Raw genomic sequence first — 21,648 nt, 5'->3', positions numbered from 1 at the left:
CCTTAAAATTTCGCAAGACTGAAAAATATTTTTTCCCATCTTGGAGAACTAGTCTTTGGGGATGGTCTTGGGCTAGATCTACATCAACATTGTTTAAGACAGAGGAGTGTTAAGAACCTCAAAGGCCACAGAGATCACATGCCTTCAGCCCTCCGAAGGCACCTGCTTTCTCCCACAGTTGCACACGTGCACTATCAAAATGGCAGGAGAAGTACCAGGTGCCTGATTTCTCTTTTCAGAAATTCAAAAGACCTTTCCCCAATATTAGTTCATTATTCTAGACTTTCTTCCAGGTTGATTTTTCTCCTGGGGGCTCTGTGGTTCTCCTGACCACTTGTGTGTGATAGGGTCCCCTGCTAGGTTCTCATGCACCTGCACATTGCTGGACCACATCACTGGCAAGTTTTAATTCATGTCCTGGGACATGGCTCAGCCTGCATGAGGATTAGTTGGTGAAAGCACATGCCCAAGAAGGGGAGCGGCGGTCATAGCCACACTTATCCTCCAGTCATTCAGAAAACCATCTCAGACTTCTCTAAATGTTCTTCACGTGACCAGTTTGTAATGCAGGTACACGGATATAATACACTGGGGTGTACACAGCTGACATGGAATATGCAGGGAATGAGCAGGAGAGAGAACATTAGAGAAGACAGTCTCAAAGCCATCCCTCGTCCACCACAGTGTTGCCTGGGGACCTGAGCTAATGCTCCCCAAAGATGCGGCCAGAACCACCATTCTCTGATTCCCCAGCTGAATGCTATAACTGAAACTCTTGATTCCAGAATTTAGATTTTTACTTCCTTTTTCTCTTCTGGGCATTAGGTTGTTTTTTTGTTTTGTAAATTCTATCCTCCTACTCAAACATCTCAAGTCCTTATACTTTATAGCCTTTCAAAGTTTTTGTGTTAAAGGGTAGCACGATCCCAGTCCCCTTCCTGCGAAGACAATTTCAAACACCTTGGTGAGTATCTATCTAAAAGGAGAGGTATGAATGAAATTATTTGACAGAAATGAAACCATATATAATTTTTCTATAATTTACAAAAATTTATTTAAACAGTTCACAAGTTGTTTGGGTATCTAGATTGTCCTGATTTGTTCCTAATGTACACAAATACAGAGCCAGGCTAATTAATTAGCTGGAGTAAATTAGACGTTTGTAAAAAAGAAAACAAAAGACATTAACAATTCTGAAGTAGTTCAAATTGTTAAAGATGCACAAATGGTTAAAACTAAAGATGGATAAATGGTCATAAAATTGTCCCAGGGTGAAACAAATCACTGATTTTAAAATAAAACAAAAATAAAATTGAAATACCTGGGAAATTTTTAACCTCGCCATTGATATGATTTCATTATGGTGCTGACCTAATTCTTTGTGGCAAAGAATTATGACTTGGCCACCTAGTTTCCAATAAAATTAATCCATTCATGCATTCAAGATACATTTACGAAGTCCTGGCAGAAAATAAAATCTAATAAAATGTTCCCATACTCACAGAGCTTATGTTCTAGTGGGAGAGACAGGGGAAAAACACAAGTAAATAAACACACAAGAATATTAGATATGGAAGTGGTATGCCGAAAGTTGCAATAAGGGTATGTAATAGAGAGTGGCATCAGGGTAGGGTTCTCCCAGAAAAGGACAAGTACACCAAGAACTGATGATAAAACCAACACCAGGCATACAAAGACCAGAGCAGGACCGTCCCAAGCAGAGGGAACAGCTGGTGTGAAACCCCTACATAGGGAAGACCCTGACGTGCTTCAGGGAGAGAAGAAACACTGTGTTGAAGGAAGCTAAGTGGCCCAGAGTGAGAGGGGTTGGAGGTGGGCAGGGTCCGGAATGTGCCGGTTTGTCAGCCAGGAAACAAGCATGAACTTCCTTATAGGCACAATTGGAAGGTACAAGAAGGACTTAAGCCAAGAAGTGACATGATTTTGCTCATGTTTTCCAAAGATCTCCGCAGTTGTGAAGGACATAGGGTCAAGAATGGACGTCAGGAAGGGACCAGGGAGGAGGCTGTTGTGGGCCCAGGTGGGAGGTGATGGTGGCTGAAACCAGGTGTCACGGGGGATGCAGAGAACTGGGTGGAATTGGGGTATGACTCGGACACAGAATGAACAAGACTGGTGGAATGCAAGCGACAGAGGTGGACAGGGAAACCCAGAGTCAAAGAGCAGGCCAGTGGAGCCCCTGAGAAAAATAGTTATTTTGTCTGGTAAGGATTTTGGGAAAAAATTGCTTGTTTGCGCTTCTATTATAATATGAGGCATAGTGTGGATTTTTTTTTTCTGATATGAATAATAGCACCTTCCATTTATTGAGTACCTACCTCGTGCTTGCAATTCTTTCCCTACTGCGTGTGCAGGGGGGATACACATTCGCCTCACTTACGAAGTTACAAAATGACCCATGTGTTCCATATGGCCTTTGCCCCTCTGGGGATTGCATTGCCAAGGAAACAGACTATTGAGCACAGGCGGTGAAGCCAAATCCTATTAAATGTGCAATAATTCAAACAAAACGTACAAAGCCAACCAGCACTTGGGTTTGGAATATTGGCTTCCAAATGTCCCCCTCCTCATGCCTAGCTAGGTACCTAAGAAGGTTCAACATTTAGATGCCTGTCTAATTCTACCCAGAGTTCTGGACTTGTACATTCCTGCCCCCAAATCCCTGCTCTGAATGTCAGAGTTTTTAATTAATCTCCCCAAATGGCATTATCGCATAATGAGCTTTCTGCACGCTGCTAGCTTCAAACAGTAGACAAAAAGTGATTCTTTTCTCTCCCTCAGTCAGATTTTTTCCTTTGTGAAATGTAAGTAAAAGTGCTTAGATACCTATCTATGCTCAAATATGGCTGGAGAAGGTCCAGAATGAGAGGTTACAGAAGTAGATGCTGTTTAGAGAGCAACTAGTTCAAATCCACTTTGTACATAAGAAACTTGAGGTTCAGACAGGTTGGTTAATGTGTCCAAGGTCACACAGCATATTAATAGGTAGTGCCAGGGCCAATGCCCCCACTTTCCTGGCTGGTGACCCAAAACCGCCTCTAGGTGTTTCAAGGTTGTTCCTCTTAAACTCGTCCCCACAAAGGTCTACTGACGGCTCCTTTCTTACTTTCCCACTCTCTTCACCTCCATCTGATCCCATGCACCCCCCCTTCCCCTCTTTTCCCACCCACTTCTCAAATGCAACTTCCCCCTCCAGCTCCTACCTCCAATCCTATCATCATTCCCACCACCATTTTTCAGGCTCACCTATCTTCTTACAAGATCAATGCATTTACGCACCAAAAGTATTTTGCACAAATGTGTTTTTTTAACCCAGCACCCACGAGTTTGGCTATAAGCCTGTCCTCACTTGACCCTGTCATTTCATTAAAAAAAAAAGTTCAGTGGAATGAGGAAAAAGTGTGATTGGAATCCATGCACCACATCTAGATGAATTCTTCTTATTTAGGAAAAATCACTGCTAAGCTTTTTGGACGTGGAAGGTAAGTCCTGATGGTCATGAGATGCAGGGGGTCTAATAGTAGATACAACTCTTCCACGAAAGAAATGAGTGCCACTTTGGTGGTATGAGTGAAGAGAGCAGAGAAGGCAAGAGCCAGAGTGCTGAGAGTAGTGTCAATCTGGAGCCTGGTTTGGTAGAAATGGGCAGGACCTTTTTAAGAACAAGAAAACATGATATTCAAATTTAAGTTCTGCTCTCTCATGTTACAGTCTGCTTACCTGGCAGATGCCCCTCAGTCTCCAACTAAATAAAGGCACACAGGTTTTTATATAAAGCATCTTGCAAAAAACACGGAGGGGCAGTCTGTGACCAGATTTAGACTGACACTGGGGTGGGGGCCGGGGAGGAAGGAGAGACCTGAAGATACAGAACAGGGAACTAAGATTCCCTAAAGCTGGAAATTGAACCAGAGGTGATTCCTGGAAATGTAAGCCCTTAAGGGTTTGAGATAAGCCTCAGAACATTAGACATTGAGCTTTGCATTGGAATTACAGTGGAGATTCAAGTCAACTTTATCCAAATGTGCAGGAATGGGCCCCAACATGTGCCATGCATTGGAGATAGGATGAAAAGGATCTAACTCTTGCCCTCTAGTGTTCCTAGAAAAGTATATCAAGCAGCTAGGTATGGAAACAACCAAGGTATGGGAACAGCCAAGTTACTGATTGAAGACAGCACCTCCCTGATTCACTCTGGGTAGGGCACTTTGTCCCCTTTATGCAGTGAATGGGGTTGATTAACAACATGGAGCCATCTTGGGTTGATCTTTGTCAAGTGGACCAAAATGGAGACGTGATCATGCTATTGTGGAACTCAGAGTCTGAAGGAGGAAAGAGACAAGGAATCAGACAAAGGGATGTAATAATGTAGCTGTGATAGGAGTGATAGGGGAGAGGTATATGTTACGGAGAGAATTTATCACCAGGCAAACTGACCTACTTAGGATGCCAGAAGAGGCTTCCCTGAGAAGCTGAGATCTGAACAATGAGTAAGAGAGTATAAGTGGCAAAGGCTAAAGTGAAATCATTGCAGACTAAAGAATCAGCTTGTGCAAGAGTCCTGTGGCATTCACAAATTAAAGCAAAGCCAATAATATAGGCGTGGGATGAGCAGGGAGAGAGCAAGTGATACAATACACAGCTGGAGTAGGTAGGCAGGAGCAGAATACAGGGTTTATATGCTCCATTAGTCTTTCTTGTAAAACCAATGGGAAGTCATCATGATGTCTCGAAGAAAATATGATCATATTTAAATGCTGAAAAAATAACTCTGGCTGTAGGGGAAAATGGTACCGAGCAGTGGTTACCAGACAGATGTTTTGCAGAAATCAACAATGCTTTCAATAAGTTGATGTCAGTAGAGATATGAAAAACTAGCTTTGACAGATATTCAGGAGGTAAAATTAGTGGAGTTTGGTGACATATTGGATGTAGGAGTATCTTAATTTGAGTTTACTAGAAACTCTAAGATGAAGACTCAAGTAATTTGTTGGAATACAGGACACATCGGTAGGGGATGCCTAAGAAAAAGAAGGCAGCCACTAAAAAGTGAGGTATTAAGCAAGCTCCCATAGTGGATGACTGGAATGTAGTTCATTCTCAGAGTCAATGAAGAATCACACCTCAGAATTATCCCACCTAAGGGGTGAAGAAGCTGGACTATTGATATACCCAATTCTTCTAGTCATTGACTGGGGATTGATATGGGACCCATTAATTTTCAGGTACTTCCAACCTGTCTGCTATAGATTTAGGAAAATCTTCGGGAAGAGAGATGTAAGAATTGGCTATTGGAAGTGGTCTGGAGCTCATTGCGTTGATGGGGACCTGGAGATAGGGTGACTATGTCTGCTAGGGAGTAAGGGCAAGGACAGTGTCGAGGATAACTCAGATTTCCAGGCTATTGAGATAGAAAACACTGGAAGGTGTTGCCCACCAGACACTGCCATGCCCTGGGAATGCCAACAAGGTAAAGTCATCACTGCCTTCATGAACCTTACAGTCTAGTAGTACTAACTAGTTAGCAACCACTCACTAGAATTTACAGTCTAGTTAGTGAGAACACCCAAGGATGTTCTCCAGAGAGCAGGCAGATAGGCTCTGGTGCTGCCTGTCCTAATCCCAAGGGAATCACTGAACCAATAATGCTGATTAAAAGTCTGGGCTGTGTGCCAGTCCCTGGACAGTCAACAGTGGACTGTTTCCATGTTAATCCTTAGGCAGAGGGGAGACCTATTCCTCAAGGTTGTGGGGGGAAGTGTTCAGAACCAGGGTATATTCATGTCCTAGGGCTAGTGTAACAAATTGCCCATGAACTTGCTGGCCTTCAGCAACAGAAATTTATTCTCTTGCAGTCCTTGAGGCCCAAGGTGTTGACAGGGTCACGTTTCCCCTGAAGACTCTAGGAAAGACACCTTCCTTGTCTCTTCCTGATTCTGGTGGCTCCTGGTGTTCCTGGGCCTGTGGCTGTGTCCCTCCAACCTCTGCTTCATCTTCACGTGGCTCCTCCCCTGTGTCTCTGGGTATGTCTCAGATCTCCCTCTCCATGCACTGATAAGGCCCACCTTCACAAATGGCCCATATATAAGGCCGTTTCATCCAGGATGATCTCATCTCAAGATCCTTAATCACATCTGCAAAGACCCTCTTTCTAAATAAAGTCACATTCACAGGCACTGTGGATTAGGACCTGGACCTATCTTTTGGGGTCACTATTCAATTCGCTACAGGGGGCGAAGATAGATTGATAAATGTTTATAAGAGGTTAGGAGCTCTAGCAAAACTATTTCCAGTGTATCATTTGGTTCACTATTAGGCCATTTAGATTTATGGTCAGAAAAAAAATATGCAGGCAACTTCTCAGAATGCTTTATAGGCTCCGTGGGATATAGCAGGTAGAAGGAGAGGAAATGAACCCAGAGAGCCATCCATGCACAAATTAATAAAGAAACGCAAGTGAATTAAGAAAGTAGAACAAAATAACCAGAAAGCTTTGGTTTCACATGAGAAAGAACTGGAAAAAAGAAGGGGGAAAAGGGAAACAGAAATGCATTGACAACCATGATGAAGTACGGAATAAAGGCTTGACAGTATAAAATGGAAAATGAGGAAAGTTATCGTCAAGGAAATATCAAACCAAGGCTATACCTATAAAATAAAAATTTATGGACTTGAATATGAACCCTTTAAAAAGGATCTTTAAATTGCTTCAGGAAATATTTCTTCTTCTTCTACTTGTTTCTGCTAGACTCTGACAGGACGGCCACTGCCTAGATTAAAGACACATTGCCACCAATTATTGGCTAACTAACCTTTCAGCTCTGACTTTTGGGGCTCACTCATCACTATGCATACGGCCCCCAGTGGTTCCTGAGCAAGTATTATGTTCTGGCCCTGTTCAAATTCTTTGGAAAATCTAATAGACGTGACTCAATTCCTTAAGTAGACCACACAAGTCAGAGATTACTGGCCACCCAATGAGATATTGCCTTTGGGTTGGCCATCGATCCCTGCTTCATTTAGTCCAGGGGACATCAGCCTGAGCGGTCTCTTGGCATGCCCATCTGTCCCTTTCTGGGTCATGGCCGGAATAAACACAAAGATACACACATATTAAACAGATAGGCAAAGTGGTGGAACGAAGCTGTGTCCACACTGTGGTGTAGCACGGGTGATTGAATGGCGGGCACACAGGAACAGACACTTAAAATCTGAGTGCAGGGAGGAGCAGAGTGGTGATGGGGAGCGCAGGATACACACAGACCCCATGAGCAGCCCAAGTACACCCCGTCGAAGACAGCTGGACTGAGTGATGATCACTCTAGTGATTGTATCGAAACCTTGTGCTATTCTCAGATGAGAAACCAACTGGAAACAAGAATAAGACTTCAGTACTGTTTAATTATCTTGTCCGAGGGGTGAAGGAAGGTTTCCCCATCTCGGTTCTTTGACTGGAAAGCGGGCAGCACAAACAGAGTTGTTAAATTAGCAAGTATGCCAGCACTTGCATTTATTAATTGGTCGGTTCCATTTTAATTAAAATCATCCTAGCTAATTAGTCATTTCGCCGTGTGCAGCGTCAGCTGTGTAAGCTGGAGGACATGACGAAAGCAAAAACAAACACTGCTCTCCCTCCAATTTATTAAGTTTGTATTGTATTTCCCTCCCATGCAGGGAATCAAGGGAAACATAACTTAACCTTCTGTTCTTGCCTCTGTCCTTATGAAGCAAGCCTCGCCTTGGAGTCAGTGGGTAATCGTAAAGACTATAGGCTCCAAAAAATTCATACATGTGGGTTAGGATATTGACTCTTCCATTTACGAACCGTGTGACCAGGGGCAAATATTTAACTTCTCTGGTCCTCAATTTTTCTGTCTAAAAATGGGAATAAGAATAATGCTCACCACAGAGATCTGGTGTCAGGGTTAAAGGTGTCGTCAGAGTAAAGGGCCAGGTGTAGCACAGGTGCTTAACCAGTGTTAGTCCCTCTTATCACCACCACTATGCCGTTGCTTGGGTAGCATCTCCTTATCCAGCAGGGCTCAGCTCTGCCACCACCTCTTCTGAGATGGTCCCCTGAGTCCTACATCCGAGTCAGGTGTCCCACCTCTCTGGGTCTCCATGTTTATTCCTATCCCGATACTGTATTTGACTCTCCAGTCTGCATGTGTGGCACACACCTCATTGGTGAGCGATCGTGGTTATTTTAAAAGATTCAAATAAACACAAGGGGCGCCTGGGTGGATCAGTGGGTTAAAGCCTCTGCCTTCGGCTCAGGTCATGATCCCAGGGTCCTGGGATTGAGTCCCGCATTGGGCTCTCTGCTCAGCGGGGAACCTGCTTCCTCCTCTTTCTCTCTCTCTCTCTCTCTGCCTGCCTCTCTGCCTACTTGTGATCTCTGTATGTCAAATAAATAAATAAAATCTTTAAAAAAAAAGATTCAAATAAACACAGTATTTTTCTAGGATATGGTGTATCTTCAAATGGCTACCAAGTTAGTAGGACATAAACACTTACTAAATTATGTTGGATGTAACAATGTAACAAACCAAATGAGTCAGGTTTTCTTTTGGCCTACATGCACCTGGAAAAAATTACCGAGATGTCAAGGATGCTCACTGTGAACCGAGAAAGTTCGGGAACCTCTGGCATAAAGAAATGATGATGTGCCAAGCCAGAGAAATGACAGTACTTGAGACTATTGTTATACTGTAACCTGGTAGTTATCATAATGCCATAATTACTAATTGACCGGTAACCGAGCCAGTTTCTACTTCCCAGGCATTGCTCTGAGCACTTAGTTGAGCTTTCAGTCAAGGCGTCACATGTATTCACTCTTTTAATCCCTTCAAAAGGCCTAAAAAATGTTTTTTTCTCCCACTGACGGAAGAGGAAACTGAGGCCTGTAGAGAATGAGTCACTTGCTAATGGGTCACCGAACGGGCCGATGCCGGAGCTGGGATTCAGATGTGGGCACCCTGAGTCTCGGACTCACTGCTCTCAACCAGCTGCTCACCGAGGGGGCAGGGAAACCAAGAAGGAGACCGAGCAGAGCTGTTGGCATGGCACAATCTACAGAATTGAGGGACTGGAGACAGTAAATGTCTTGGAATGTTCGCCTAGCCCACTTTCTTCAGAAATGCTCCTCCCCACACCCTGATGACTCTCAGGAGTCATCAGGAGTTGAGGGCGTTTGTGGTCCCAACCCCCACCCTTGACCATGTCCACAAGTTACAGGAAACCTGCCCGGTGACCCAAGCTAGGCTAAATGGAGCTTCCTCCAGGGACCAGGAGACTGACACACTGAGCTGCATGCCTGTATCAGTCAGCCCAGATGTTGGTTCTTGCCCCAGTAATGGCAGGACGCAAAAGGGCAGGTTTACAACTTCTTGCTTTTGAGGTTACTAGCTGGGGCGCTCCTTCGCCACTGCTATGCTTCTTGAAGCTGATTTGTTCAGTGGTTTTGCAGATTCCCTGAGATCTTTGCCCTGCCAGTAACCTTTCATTTGAGCCAGATTTGCTAGATTTCTGTTCTTTTTAACCGAAGGATGTTTAACTAGAACCCTGAACATAGATGTCCTAAAATACAGGAAATACACTAAAAAAGAAAAAAAAAAAAAAGGCAAGGGGAGGCAATACCTCCATTGCTAAATACTTAGCCCCCTGAATTGGGTGTCATTCTAATTGTAGACTTGGGCTAGGCCAACGCCTCTTAGAAACCAGGCTGATCTGAGGAGTTCACAAAAACAAACAGTTCGGGAAGGCGGCTTTCTGCACTGCCAGAGGGTCAACAACCTACCAGGCAATTACACTGCTGTCAGATTGTAAATACACATTTGCAAATGCCTCTATAATTGCTCGGAAACAGTTTAGGCCTATTCATGCAGGGCCGGTTACTGAATGTTAATGGAGACGCTTGCCCAACATCTGCTTTCAAGGTTGGAGCCAGATTTGTGCCATTTCCCTGCTTATGGGTATAAAGCAGCCGATCGGTCATTTTCCTCTGCCAGCACTCAGGAAAGAAAAACTCTGAAGCCGTGGGCAGTTGCCAGGCTGATCTATGGGTTTGGTGCAGCCATCACATTTTCAACTAGACCAGGACCTTCCTAAAACAGGTTCGGCTTTCTGAAACTCTTGCAGCAGTCGGTAAGATAGGATAATTGCTGTCACGGACTTCAGGTTATGTGGCTTTATGCACTCATCTCCCTGACCTCATGCAGGATGATTAACAGTACAGTTAAATGAAGAAATTCCTGCTGACTTGAAGGCACGAGATACGGGAAGGCCCACCTAAGAAACGGTGGGTCTCCAGGGAGGCAGTGCAGAATGTCTGTCTTTCTGACTTTTCATCTGGGGCTTGTGCTCGAAACCAGTGTTTTTCATCCTCTGAAGACAGAGAACATTATCTCTCCCGACTAGTGGGCATATGGGTCTCTGAAATTCCTTCAGTCCAGTTGCTCTGGATGACGACTGCTAAACCCATCAACACCCACGGGCATCTTGCACATGTCACAGAACCCATATGAGAAAGGTCACATTATCCCAAATTCTAACTGCTGGCAACACTTCAAGTTTGGGTGAACATCCATCGAGCCTTTTTCAAGTGTTAGGGGCTATCAGGGTTATGGTCTATCAGGGTTAGAGTTAGCTCTGCTCTAACAAAATGACCCCAAATAACAGTGGCAGAAACAACAGAATTTTATTCTTCTCTCACACAACAGGCCCAAGTGAACAGCACATAGGGTGACAGGTTTCTTTACTCTGAAGAGGCATTTAGAGATCCAAACTCCCACCCTCTTTGGGTTTTGCCATCCCCCCAGGCTTTGTCCTCATTTGTATGGTCAAGGCTAGGCCGCTCGTAAATCTATGTTGAAGCTTCCCGAAAGGGTCCAAGGAAGCTGGCTTCTCTCTCCCAATTGGAGATGACCTGCAGGGTCAACTTTCACTCACATCCCATTGGCCCAGATCAAGTCCCAGAGCTTAAATTTAACTGTAAGGAATCCTGGGTAATGCCGTTTCTCCTGGGGAGAGAGAAGCTTTGCTCTGACTCTACTGCCAGGGAGGAAAATGTGGATAGCTTCTGATGGCTGGCCAGAAGTTTCTAGTCATGTGGAACAACAGACAGAAAGGTATTACCTCCCATGAATAAAATAAATGCCACATGGTCATATATTCAACAAATATTTATTAAGTGCCTACTATGTGCCCGATACATGTGTAGAAAAGAAATATTAACATACTGTGTTGTGAAATTATGCAACACCATGAACGCATTTTTCCACTTTTGCAAAACCTTTTGCTCTCTTAGGTATTACAGGGCAAGTGGGAAAAAAGCAAGGTCTTTCCCCTTCATGCCGCAGGAGAAATTGTTGTACCTGTCAGTTTCCAGCAGCTCGCATTATTGTTGTTCTTATGGATAAGCACACACAAACTCCTCTCAGTTATTTGGATGGTGGTCTCCTAAGTCATAACTTATTCGTAGCATGCTTCTTTAGTTTCAGGAAGATCTCTTCAGAGGATGAAATTAGATCATTGAGATTAAACTCCATTTCAAAGATGGGTTTTTCCCCCAAAATAATCAAGGCAAGGAACAGGGCAAATTTTGCAGTGATCCCGTTGATTTGGTAAGTGACACCATCTTCCGGGTTTGTGTACTCAAAGCAATGAATAAGAATGTGATGACGACAGCGTGTCAGGTAGTTCTGGTGGTAGACGTGTGGATGCAGGAAATAGTCCAGAGGCACCAGGAACACACTCTTAACTTCGTCGGGATTAGGCTGGGCCTGGAAGTGCTGGTCTAGAAATCCTACAACTGGGGTTATCAGTGTATCGCTCTAAAAGCAGAAAACAAAATACACAAATTAAGAAAACAGTCCAAAGCAGTCAGTGATACAAGGTGGGGAGGGAAGGAGGGAGAATTGCTCCAGACACGACCAGTCAGATCCCCTGTGGAATGGGGGTAGTCTCACCCTTCCTGAGGCAGGATCTGTGAGAGGACTCTGGAAGTGTATTTTTGTGAACATACTGGTATCATCTTTTGGAAGAGCAATCTGGCAATGCTATAAAAATGTGGTCCCTTTGACCTAGCAATTGCATTTATATAAGTTTATCGGTATGATAAATTCCTACCAGTGAGAAAAGATACAAGACCAAAGCATTTCTTTAAAGATTTTATTTATTTCTCTGACAGGGAGAGCGTGAGCACACAAGCATGGGGAGCGGCAGAGGGAGAAGCAGGCTGTCCTCTAAGCAGGGAGCCCAACACGGGACCCTGGGATCATGACCTGAGCCTGAAAGGCACACGCTTAACTGAGCTACCCAGGTGCCCCTGGACTGAAGCATTATATGCAACAGCCCCAAAGTCGAAAATTAGCACTCCTCCACTGATGGGCATTCAGGGTAGGTCAATTAATAGTGTAGCTGTATAATGGGATACTCTGCAGCCCTCAAAATGAACGTGAGACACCTTTCCCTGTCAGTACAGACAAGGATGTACCACCTTATCAACAGAAAAGTGACATATTAACTATGGCATACACCCAATTATGGGAAATTGCATTTATAATTATATATGAACTATTTTACATAACAGATGTTTATTGGGGGTGGGCAGGGATTTCTTTTTATAACCACAATTGCTTGCAAACGAATGCAGGGTGTTATTAAGTGAAAGAGCTGCTGGGAATCTCCAGGGGGAGGCCTGGGGTTTAGTGTAGGAGCTGCATAATAATGAGATAAAAGCTGCATAAGCTTGAAGTGGAAAGGCAGAAGAATCTGGAATTCTGAGGGGGGGGGGGGCGCATACAGAGAGAAAGGGGCAGGGAAAAGCCAGGGCCATACCTTGATGCTGGGACAGGAGAGCAGGATAAACAGGTCTGTGGAAAATTCTCAGGGGAGTGACAGCTGAAGCATGTTTAAGAACAGTGATCACTCAGACCATTAACTGAATTAATGGTGAAAGTCCATGTCCAGACCAGGGGTGGAAGACGGGAGCCTAGACTTCAGCCATCCTTTGGGTGGGAAATCTGGGGTCCTAAGTGGCCCCAGGGCAGAAGCGGCATTCCACCAATGGCCATCACCACCTGGCCCTGGGCGAATGCTCAGCCTCCTGGGCCACAGGGCTCCCCACAAGCGGTCTCTGGGAGATGGGGAACACTCGGATGCAAGTGATTTCTTAAGGAAGTGCTCTCAGGACAAAGCAGGAGGTCGGGAGGGAGGCAGGTGAGGGCCCTGCGGGGCATCTGGGGTAAAGTACACCACAGAGCTGGGCTGTCATGCCCCTTAGCACAGCCACTGGTGGAGGACTGTCTGGCCAAGTGCATGAGGCCCTCCAGGCCTCCCGTGAGCAGGGAAGGGTGGAAAGCTGCAGGTGTGAGTTTTCAGAAACATAATTAAGAATATGAAAGGGACATTCTGGACAGAATGCACAGTGTTGGTTCCGCAGGCAGTTTGTGGCTGCTGTCACCATGAAGTGACCACAGCCTCTGGGGCGCTGGTCTAGGACCCAGCACCCTCTCCCTGCTTCTGCACGACAGCATGACGCTGAAGGAGCTTTAACAGTAGAAATCAGAGACCTGTGCAACCTGCTCAAGGTCAGGGCCAGCTAGTACTTGGCAGAAACCGGGATTCACACTCTAGAGCACAGTGCTTACGGGCTCTGATGACACAAACATCACCACATTTCAAAGAGATGACACACCAGCCTCGCACATGGCTTACATGCTGCTGTGGAGAGCTCTCAGCTGAGGGCTTCCCAAGGGCTGAGCTGGGAGCACAAATTCATCCTCACTCTATGGGCCAAACTGCTAGGCACGGGTGCGGACAAGCAACTTCGCATGGCCAGTGCTGGCCCTTGGCCTCGCCTGTCAGAGTCCGAGGAAGTAACTGGTGGGGGAAAAAAATCAAAGCCACAAAGGGAGAGAATGGTTTGAGACTGAATGTTTCCGAAGGGAAGTCAGGCACGTTTAGCATGGTTCAAGTTTAGAGATGTCAGAGAGGCTTTAGAAATCTGCGGATGAAAAGCATGTCTGGACACACTGTTCCCAAAATACAGGTGTCTGTCTTGGAAGGAAAAAGAATGCGGGGTGCTTGGCAGACATTGTGGGACCAAGGAAAGACCGAATTTCAGCCACTTGCTCAGTTGGGATCCCGTGGAGACTGGCTGCTGCTGCGGCCCCAGAGACGAGGCATACTTCAGGGCCCCTGGAAGAGGCCACATGCTTTTAGCAACATTCCCAGGAAAGGACACACCACTGAAAGGCACCAATATGTTTACAGGAATCGAAGCTTCAGAGGGGGCCAAGTGAATAAGAATGAATGAAAACGTATCGGCCACACACAGAGAAGGAGGAGACCAGTCTCCTGAGGCCATTGCAAAGAGCAGTACGTACATGTACAGCAAAGGGACGCTGGGGGTGGGTTTGGAGGCCCACTGCCTGCTAATCTGCAGGGCTAGCACAGGTGGCAAACAGCCAGCAGCCCCTCCTCAAGCTCTGACACCCAAAAACCTCTGCGGACATCGCCATGTTCCCTGGGGGACAAAATCAGCACGAATTAAAAACCACTGGATTAGGTTCTGCTTTTAAGTAGTCTAATCAATTACACTTTTGTGATTTTTTTCTTGCACTAGATTTTTTAGTACATTTTGCACTACATTTAGAAGATCTGCAAGGTCCAAAGAACAAACCCACCCTCGCCAGCACTTCCAAACACAGGATACCACTCTTGAAAGCCTTTGTTCATTCTAACTTCTCGATAATGCGACTGGCATTATCATATCAAGAAGAGGTCATTTTAGAAAGCTCCTGCGAAGCCTCTGGCCCACCGAGATCTGAAGACCAGACATTCTCCTGTGGAGACTATTGTATTCTGCCCCTCACAGGCAGGACTCAGTAGCTCCCGGGTGCTTTGGAAATGGAGTTACTCTTACCGTGGGAACTTTCTACCAAGAGGGTTCAATTTGTTGACAGAGTTTTAAAATAAATCCTCCCGAACAGGCCAGGGGATTTGCAGAAGCTGAGCAGAGGGGTTCCCATTAGAAAACATAGTTGCCTCGGAAGGGACGGATACATTTCTTGGCCTAATCCCACGTCTTCTCCTCTCATTTAGGAAGCATTTATTTGAGAGGCCATTAGTTTCTCCCAAACGAAATCTCCCTTGAGTGGTGACCTTTCTGTTTTGAAAACGGACCTATTAAGATGGAGGCTGAGCATCACCGACCATGACAACAGTGTGCCCCCGAGACCGGGAGGCAAATAGAACACCAAGGATGGTGAGACCCACTGGTTTTCGAATTGTTATGCGTCAGTGCGACGCTCCTCTGGAAAGGAAAATGCACCTGAAAGTCCAATGTATAAAACATACAGTCTCTCCCTACTTCCAATATGTGATTAGAGCACTGCCCTCCGAGGTGTTATTCCCCCAAACTCAAAACCCTAGCGTGACCATGAGGAAAACATCAAATAAATCCAAATGGAGAGGCATTCTACAATATGCGTGACCAGAGCACCTCAGAAGTATCAACGTCACAAGAGTAAGGAAAGTTTAAGAAACTGTCACAGACCAGAGACGAAGGAGATGTGACAACCACATACAATATGGTATCCTTGATGTGATCCAGGACAGAAAGGAAGACATTAGTAGAAAAATTAGTAAAAGGCAAATCAAGTGTGGAGTTTAGGTAACAGCAGTGTACTAACACTGGTTCTTAGTTGTGACAAGTAGACACCAGTGGCGGGAGATGTTAATGAGAGGAAGAAATGGGTTTGGGTATATGAGAAGTCTCCATAGTATCTTTCCAACTTTCTGTAGATCTTTACCTATTCAAATATTGCAAGTTTATATTAAAAATTTTAAACCAATAAAATAATGCTGTTATCCAAGCACAAATTGACAACATTTACTCCTTCTAAAGTCAATTAATGCAAGTCATAAGCTCATGTGAAATAAGATCTGGATATCATATCAGCCCCAGAATTCATTTTGTTGCTTTCATGGTTTGTTTATTTGTTTGTTTTTCATGTATACAATCAAGGAAATCCTGATTCATAGCAAAATGTAGTTACAAACAGTAATAGTTCTTAGATAGCTTGCCTAGTGATCTCAGGGTACTGCTCAATTAACATGATATGGAGAAGCTTGATTCCAAAATATGTATAAAAATGAGTACTCAGGACAAAAGTAAGGCACTGGTGGCCTCCAAGAGGCTAAAATTTGGAACATGGCATGCTCAAGTGTGTGATATTTTTTTCAAATGAGTTCTCAAAAGAAATGTATATTGGCAAAAAACAAATGTCAACTGAATCTTAAAGAATTATGAAGCATCTATGGGGTTCTACAGAATCCAGTTTGAAAACCACTGATGTAGTTCAGTCCTTTCATTTCTGGATGGGGTAAGAGGGGCCCAGACAGGCAAAGGGGCTTGCTTGCTCAAGGCCACTTAGCTCACAAGGAGCAAAACCCACATAAGAGCGAGGCAAAACCCACATAAGAGCGAGCACTTAGCTCACAAGGAGCAAAACCCACATAAGAGTAAGCACTATCTTGCTTGGCCACATGTGGAATGCTAATGATCACGGGTCCACTGGGTGGCCATGAGAGCGGAAGCAAGCCAGATCCACTCCAGCACTTACGTCAAGCAGATATGGCACCAGGCAGCAGACAGTCTCCACTTGATGAGGATGTAGCCCTACTTCCTCCTGGGCTTCCCGGAGCGCCGTGGCCACATCATCCACATCTGCGGGTTCAGACTTGCCTCCAGGGAAGCAAACTTCTCCAGGTGACCTTCGTAGCTGGGTATCAAAAAGAACAGAGCTTCCATTTGGGATTCCAGTGCTGGTACCACGCCCTCATTCAGTAAGTCGTTACTGAACTTCAATTTTGTGCCACACACTACTCCCACCCTGGTGGTAATAAGAGGCGGGGAGTAAGACCCCCCCCCCAATTTTTTACTTGAATCCTTTTAAAAGAGGACTTTTGAGAACTTCCTTCACTTGTAATTTTTCTCTACTTGCCCCTCAAAGATCCCATATGCACAAAAACATATCTACACTGATGGGAGGGAAAGGCCAAAAAAGAATGAAAAGGGCAATGTTATCAGTAGACAGCCTTGACCGAGGGCTTACCCTGCTCTGGACATGCTGCTTCACAAGTTTTTGCACTGAGCCCTCAGAACAGGGCCACATGTTGGTTTTTTTTTTTAAGTTTTTTTTTTTTTTTTCAGTTGAAGTGAAATTTACATAATTTAAAATAAACCATTGTATTTATTTTTTATTTTTTAGACAGGGAGAGAGAAAGTGAGTGGGGATGGGGGTTGGGGGGCAGAGGGAGAAGGAGACTATGAAGCTGACTCTGCTGAGTGTAGAGCCCGGCGTGGGCTTGATCTCAGGACCGTGCGATCACCCAGGCTAACTTGGCTCTAGGTTCCAGAGCTGGTGGGAGAGCCCACAATGAAGCAGAAGAGTGAGGACAGGTGCTCCTTCCCCATTTACTGGGAGGAAACCCATGAACCCTACTCGTATGACTTCAGGGAGAGGTGTAGCTCCAGCAACGCCTGGGAAGGAATTTCTTTAGATAGGTGTTGAGATTTAAATACTTTTTTTTGTTTTTAATGTGATCTTTGCACACCAGAGTTTATGGTCTAAGATGATTCTCACATAATGCATGGGTGAAAAAGAAACCAGAGATCCATTTCGGTCTTGCCTCAGTTGTCTACATTATTGTTTGTCTGATAGTTTGAAAAATAACACTGACATCCTTCTCCGCTCTTTGGCAGAGCAGAGAACAGACCAGGTCCCCTGGTTTCCTGTTAGGTTATCTCTTGTTGGAACCTAGATTTTCTTACCTCCTGTGTTTATGTGACTGTTGCCTGACCCAGACCTAGAAGAACCCAAACCCACAAAACTTCAGCTGATTCCTTGGCTTTCTTTTCCCCCCTCACGGGATACTGTTCACTGATGTTCTGCTTCGAAAGCCATACTCTTATGGCCCATTTTCATTTTTGTACTTGGATAACTTTGAAGTTACTGGTTCCCCAGCTTTTCCTCAGAAGCCCCTCAACAGCAAAGGAGAATGACTATATATCCAGGGGTGTACCCAAGGGAACTCCATTCCCAGCCCAGCATTTCTTTAAAAGTAGAATGGTTTCTCTGAAAACCTCAGGCCTTGCCTGCTAATGGCAATAGTGAGGGCAGTTGAAACTGACCAGAATCCCTGCCCAGTGCTGGAGTGGGTTTAGGTGCTTTCCATCTGTTTCCCTGGGAAATCCTCTCAGTAGCCCTACAAAGCCAGCAGGAGTATTCTGTCCTCCCTCTGCAAGTAAAGAGATCATAGCACAGAGAAGTAACTAGGACAAACTCACAGAACTGGCGAGGAGAGAGCCTGCATTCAAACACGGACAGCCAGCTTCAATGCCCAGGCTGTTAATTTCTGTGCTCTAGAATTTCCACATTGTACCTGGGGTGAAAGGCCTAAAGAGTGGCTGTTGGCAGTGGCACTGTACCCTTCATTCCTGCCATCAGGGACATCTGGGGAAATCTGTGGTTGTCACAAAGGGGTGTGGGTGTCTGTATTATTGCCCCTAGTGCCTATAGCCCAGGGATGATCTTAAACATTGCACAATGCACAGATTAGCTGCCTCGGCAAAGAGTCACCCAGCCCAAAGGCCAGTAGCACCAAGATTAAAAAACCCTGGTCTAAAAGTATTTCAAATTACTTGCTAGCTAAATTACTTATCTTTCTAAAACGTCTCCCCCAAAACGCCATGTTACCCTGTGGCTTCTTGGGCCCCTGAACACAATCTTGAAAGTTCACTTGAGAATCCATAGCCCCAAAATGCGTGCAAGTGGCAAATAATTTTTGTGAGGTTTTCAAATGTTCTGGAGCTTGAATGGCAGGAGCCTTTTGGTCACCTACCTTCTCCGACCGGAGGGTGAACAACAGTTGGAGTTTTCCTTCTTTGGCCAACAATGGTAAAAGGACAGAATATTTGTTAGACGACAAGTGAGAATATTTGGTTCCAACATCATGCTTTTTTAAGCGGGCCTTAGCATCATCTATCAAACTTTTTCTAAAATGGAAACAAACCAAACATTTTAGTAACCAGAGTTAGGATAAAATGCTCCTAGTCCTGCCTATGTTTCTGTTTCACTGTGTGTATTGGAGCTTACCATTTCTGACTCTCACTAATTTTTTAATAGCACAGCAGAAATGATAAACCCAAATCACATGACTGTTGGCAAGATAAAGTGAGCAAAAAAGTACTAAGAAGACAGTTTAGTACACAAGGGCACTTTGAAACTTAAGTAGAAAGTATGGTAAAATACTCTTTCAGTGATGCAAGAGTTCAATGTTGAATTCGTAAGTATATTCAAGACAGACAGGTTTGGTAAACAAGTCACTGTAAGGTTAGACAACTGTCAGGTAAAAGACTTTCTTAACCTGGCCCTTATGTTATCAAACCCTTATGTCTTCAACTGCCTTATAACAGTGGTTCCCAAACTTTAGTGGCAACAGATTCGCCCAGCCAAAACTGTGGCTCAGTAAGTTTGGGGTGGGGCCTGGAAGTTAGCATCAAACTCTCAAGCAATGGTGATGCTGATGTTGTGAACCAGGGGAACCCACTTTGAAGACCATTTCTGATAATGTGCAAGTATCTGGATTCATAATAAGCACACTGGGTGCCCTGAATACATGACGGTGAATGTGTTGGTCCTTTTGACTGGTGTATTTTGTTGCTGGTTTGTGTAGTAGTTTAAATAGAGTTCCCCCAAAATTCATGTCACCCAGAAGACTCAGAATGTGACTGTATTTGGAAATAGTATCTCCGCAGATGTAGTTATGGATCTTGAGATGAAATCATCCTGGGCTCTAAATGCAGTGATTGGCATCCTTGTAAAAGGAGGGAAAACACACACACACACACATGGGGAAGAAGGCAACGTGAAGACATGGGCAGAGACAGAAGTGATGTTACCCCAAGCTCAGCAACATCAACATCCATCAGAAGCTGCCAACGGGCAGGAAGGGTCAGACATCCAGCCTAAGAACTATGGAAGAATAAATTTCTGTTGTTTTAATCCATCACATCTGTGCTACATTGTTAGGGCAGCCCTAGAAACTAACAGTTCGGTTTTCATTTTTCTGGGGGAAAGGCAGTCTTGCATCATGAGCGAAATCAGAAATTTAAGTCAGGCAGAACTGGTTTTCGAATGCTTAGGAATAACCTCGCCGAGCCTTGCTTTCCTCATCTGTGACACGCTTGGAGCTATTTGTGAGCGTGTGATGACACTGTTCACATACTGTGACTGGCACTCCGCCAGGGCCCGGCGAACAGTAACCACTGCATCAATGGCATTAGATCGCATTAGATGGGCAGTGGTTTGCGGGAGGTGTCCGCTACCCTGTGCCTCTGTCTGTGTGGCGGGTTGCTCCTTTAAAGTGGCTGGGTGACAGCAGTGGATTTCAAGAAAACGACCAAACATCTAAAAAGAAGCACAGCATGCTGGCACTGGAGCGGATGCCGGGGTGCATCCCATGCGCACCGGCCTGCGTCCAGAAAACCGGCCCGCCAGTTTGCTCCGGGCCGACTGACTGTGACTTTTAAGAGGCCCCCAGAACTGGCCGGAGGGACCAGCAGTAGCAAAAGTCTGCAAAACCGTGCCTGTCCATATTTGGGGCTGGTCCTTGGAAAAGCCACCACGAAAACACGAGAGCAGCAGCCGCCCGGTTCTGAGCACGCGCGCATCCAGCGCACTTTGCACGCTTTTCTCCTTCTAGCCTCACTACAGCCCGGCGAGGCGAGGACTCGATCCTGGCCAGGCCCAGGGAGGGTAGCCACTGAGCGACCCAGGGTCACCTCTGCAAGTGGCCACCGGGGCCTTGAACCTGGCCGCCTGGCGCAGGCTTGTGGTTTCTGGGGTCAAACTCCAGAGAAGCTCTGGGCTGGGCAGGGGGGCACGGCCTGCCCGCGGGGAAGGGGCGCGAACTCTGAGGCTGGGTGTGAGCCCGTGGGGCCACAGCTCGGCCGCCCCGGGCCCGCGAGCAGCCACGTAGGCTAAGCTAAGCGCCGCGAGCGCAGGCTCTGCAGGTAGGCAGGTGGGCTCGGCAAGAACAGACCCCGGCACCGCGGTCAAGGCTGGGCCAAGCCCTGCTCGGAGCGCCAAGGGCGGGGGAGGCTTTACCTGAGCGGCTCCGGGGATGCACAGAGTCGTGACATCTTCTCGGACAAAGTTTGTTTCCGGACGATGACGCCTCAGAAGCCCTCAGCTGGGCGGGCATGCGCAGAGCAGCCGCGGCCTGGGGCTAGAGGAGAGGCGGGGCCTAGAAGGTGGGGCCTAGGAGGCGGGGGTTGAGGCGGGGCCTACGGCCTTAAGGAAGGGGCGGGGCGGAGGGAGGAGCGGGGCGGAGGGAGGGGCGGGGATAAGGGTGGGGCTTGGGGCGGGGCGGAGGGTGGGGCTTGGGGCGGGGCGGTTTGGGGTTGCCCAAAGCGGTCTCTGCTCAGCAGCTTAATCTTCCTCGGAAGGAGAAGCGAATGAGGAGTTCTAAGGCTGATCGTTGTAAAACGAGGGAAGGGGAAAAAACGCACAAATGCAGTGCCGGTGGTTTGAGAGGATTCTGATACCCGCATTC

General features: G+C 45.9%; 1 protein-coding gene across 2 annotated transcripts; it reads right to left on the bottom strand.

Annotated features, from left to right (window-relative positions):
* Positions 1–11,189: 11,189 nt before the first annotated feature.
* On the bottom strand, positions 11,190–21,333 carry NUDT7 (nudix hydrolase 7). 2 transcript variants are annotated; one of them, XM_059383895.1, is made up of 4 exons: positions 21,201–21,333; positions 18,934–18,974; positions 16,653–16,811; positions 11,190–11,855 (listed from the first exon to the last, which is right to left on the bottom strand). In XM_059383895.1, the coding sequence occupies exons 1-4, from the start codon at positions 21,295–21,297 to the stop codon at positions 11,487–11,489; spliced, it is 666 nt and encodes a 221-aa protein (XP_059239878.1). In that variant the 5' UTR covers positions 21,298–21,333; the 3' UTR covers positions 11,190–11,486. The 2 variants fall into 2 exon arrangements, with proteins under 2 accessions (XP_059239878.1, XP_059239877.1); XM_059383894.1 differs by having other exon boundaries at positions 18,934–19,087; positions 21,201–21,332.
* Positions 21,334–21,648: the final 315 nt, after the last annotated feature.

The sequence above is a fragment of the Mustela nigripes genome, chromosome 17 (genome assembly GCF_022355385.1).
Source record: "Mustela nigripes isolate SB6536 chromosome 17, MUSNIG.SB6536, whole genome shotgun sequence".
Classification (NCBI taxonomy): domain Eukaryota; kingdom Metazoa; phylum Chordata; class Mammalia; order Carnivora; family Mustelidae; genus Mustela; species Mustela nigripes.
The sequence above is the reverse complement of the archived record's forward strand: the minus strand, read 5'-3'. Positions and strand labels throughout refer to the sequence as shown.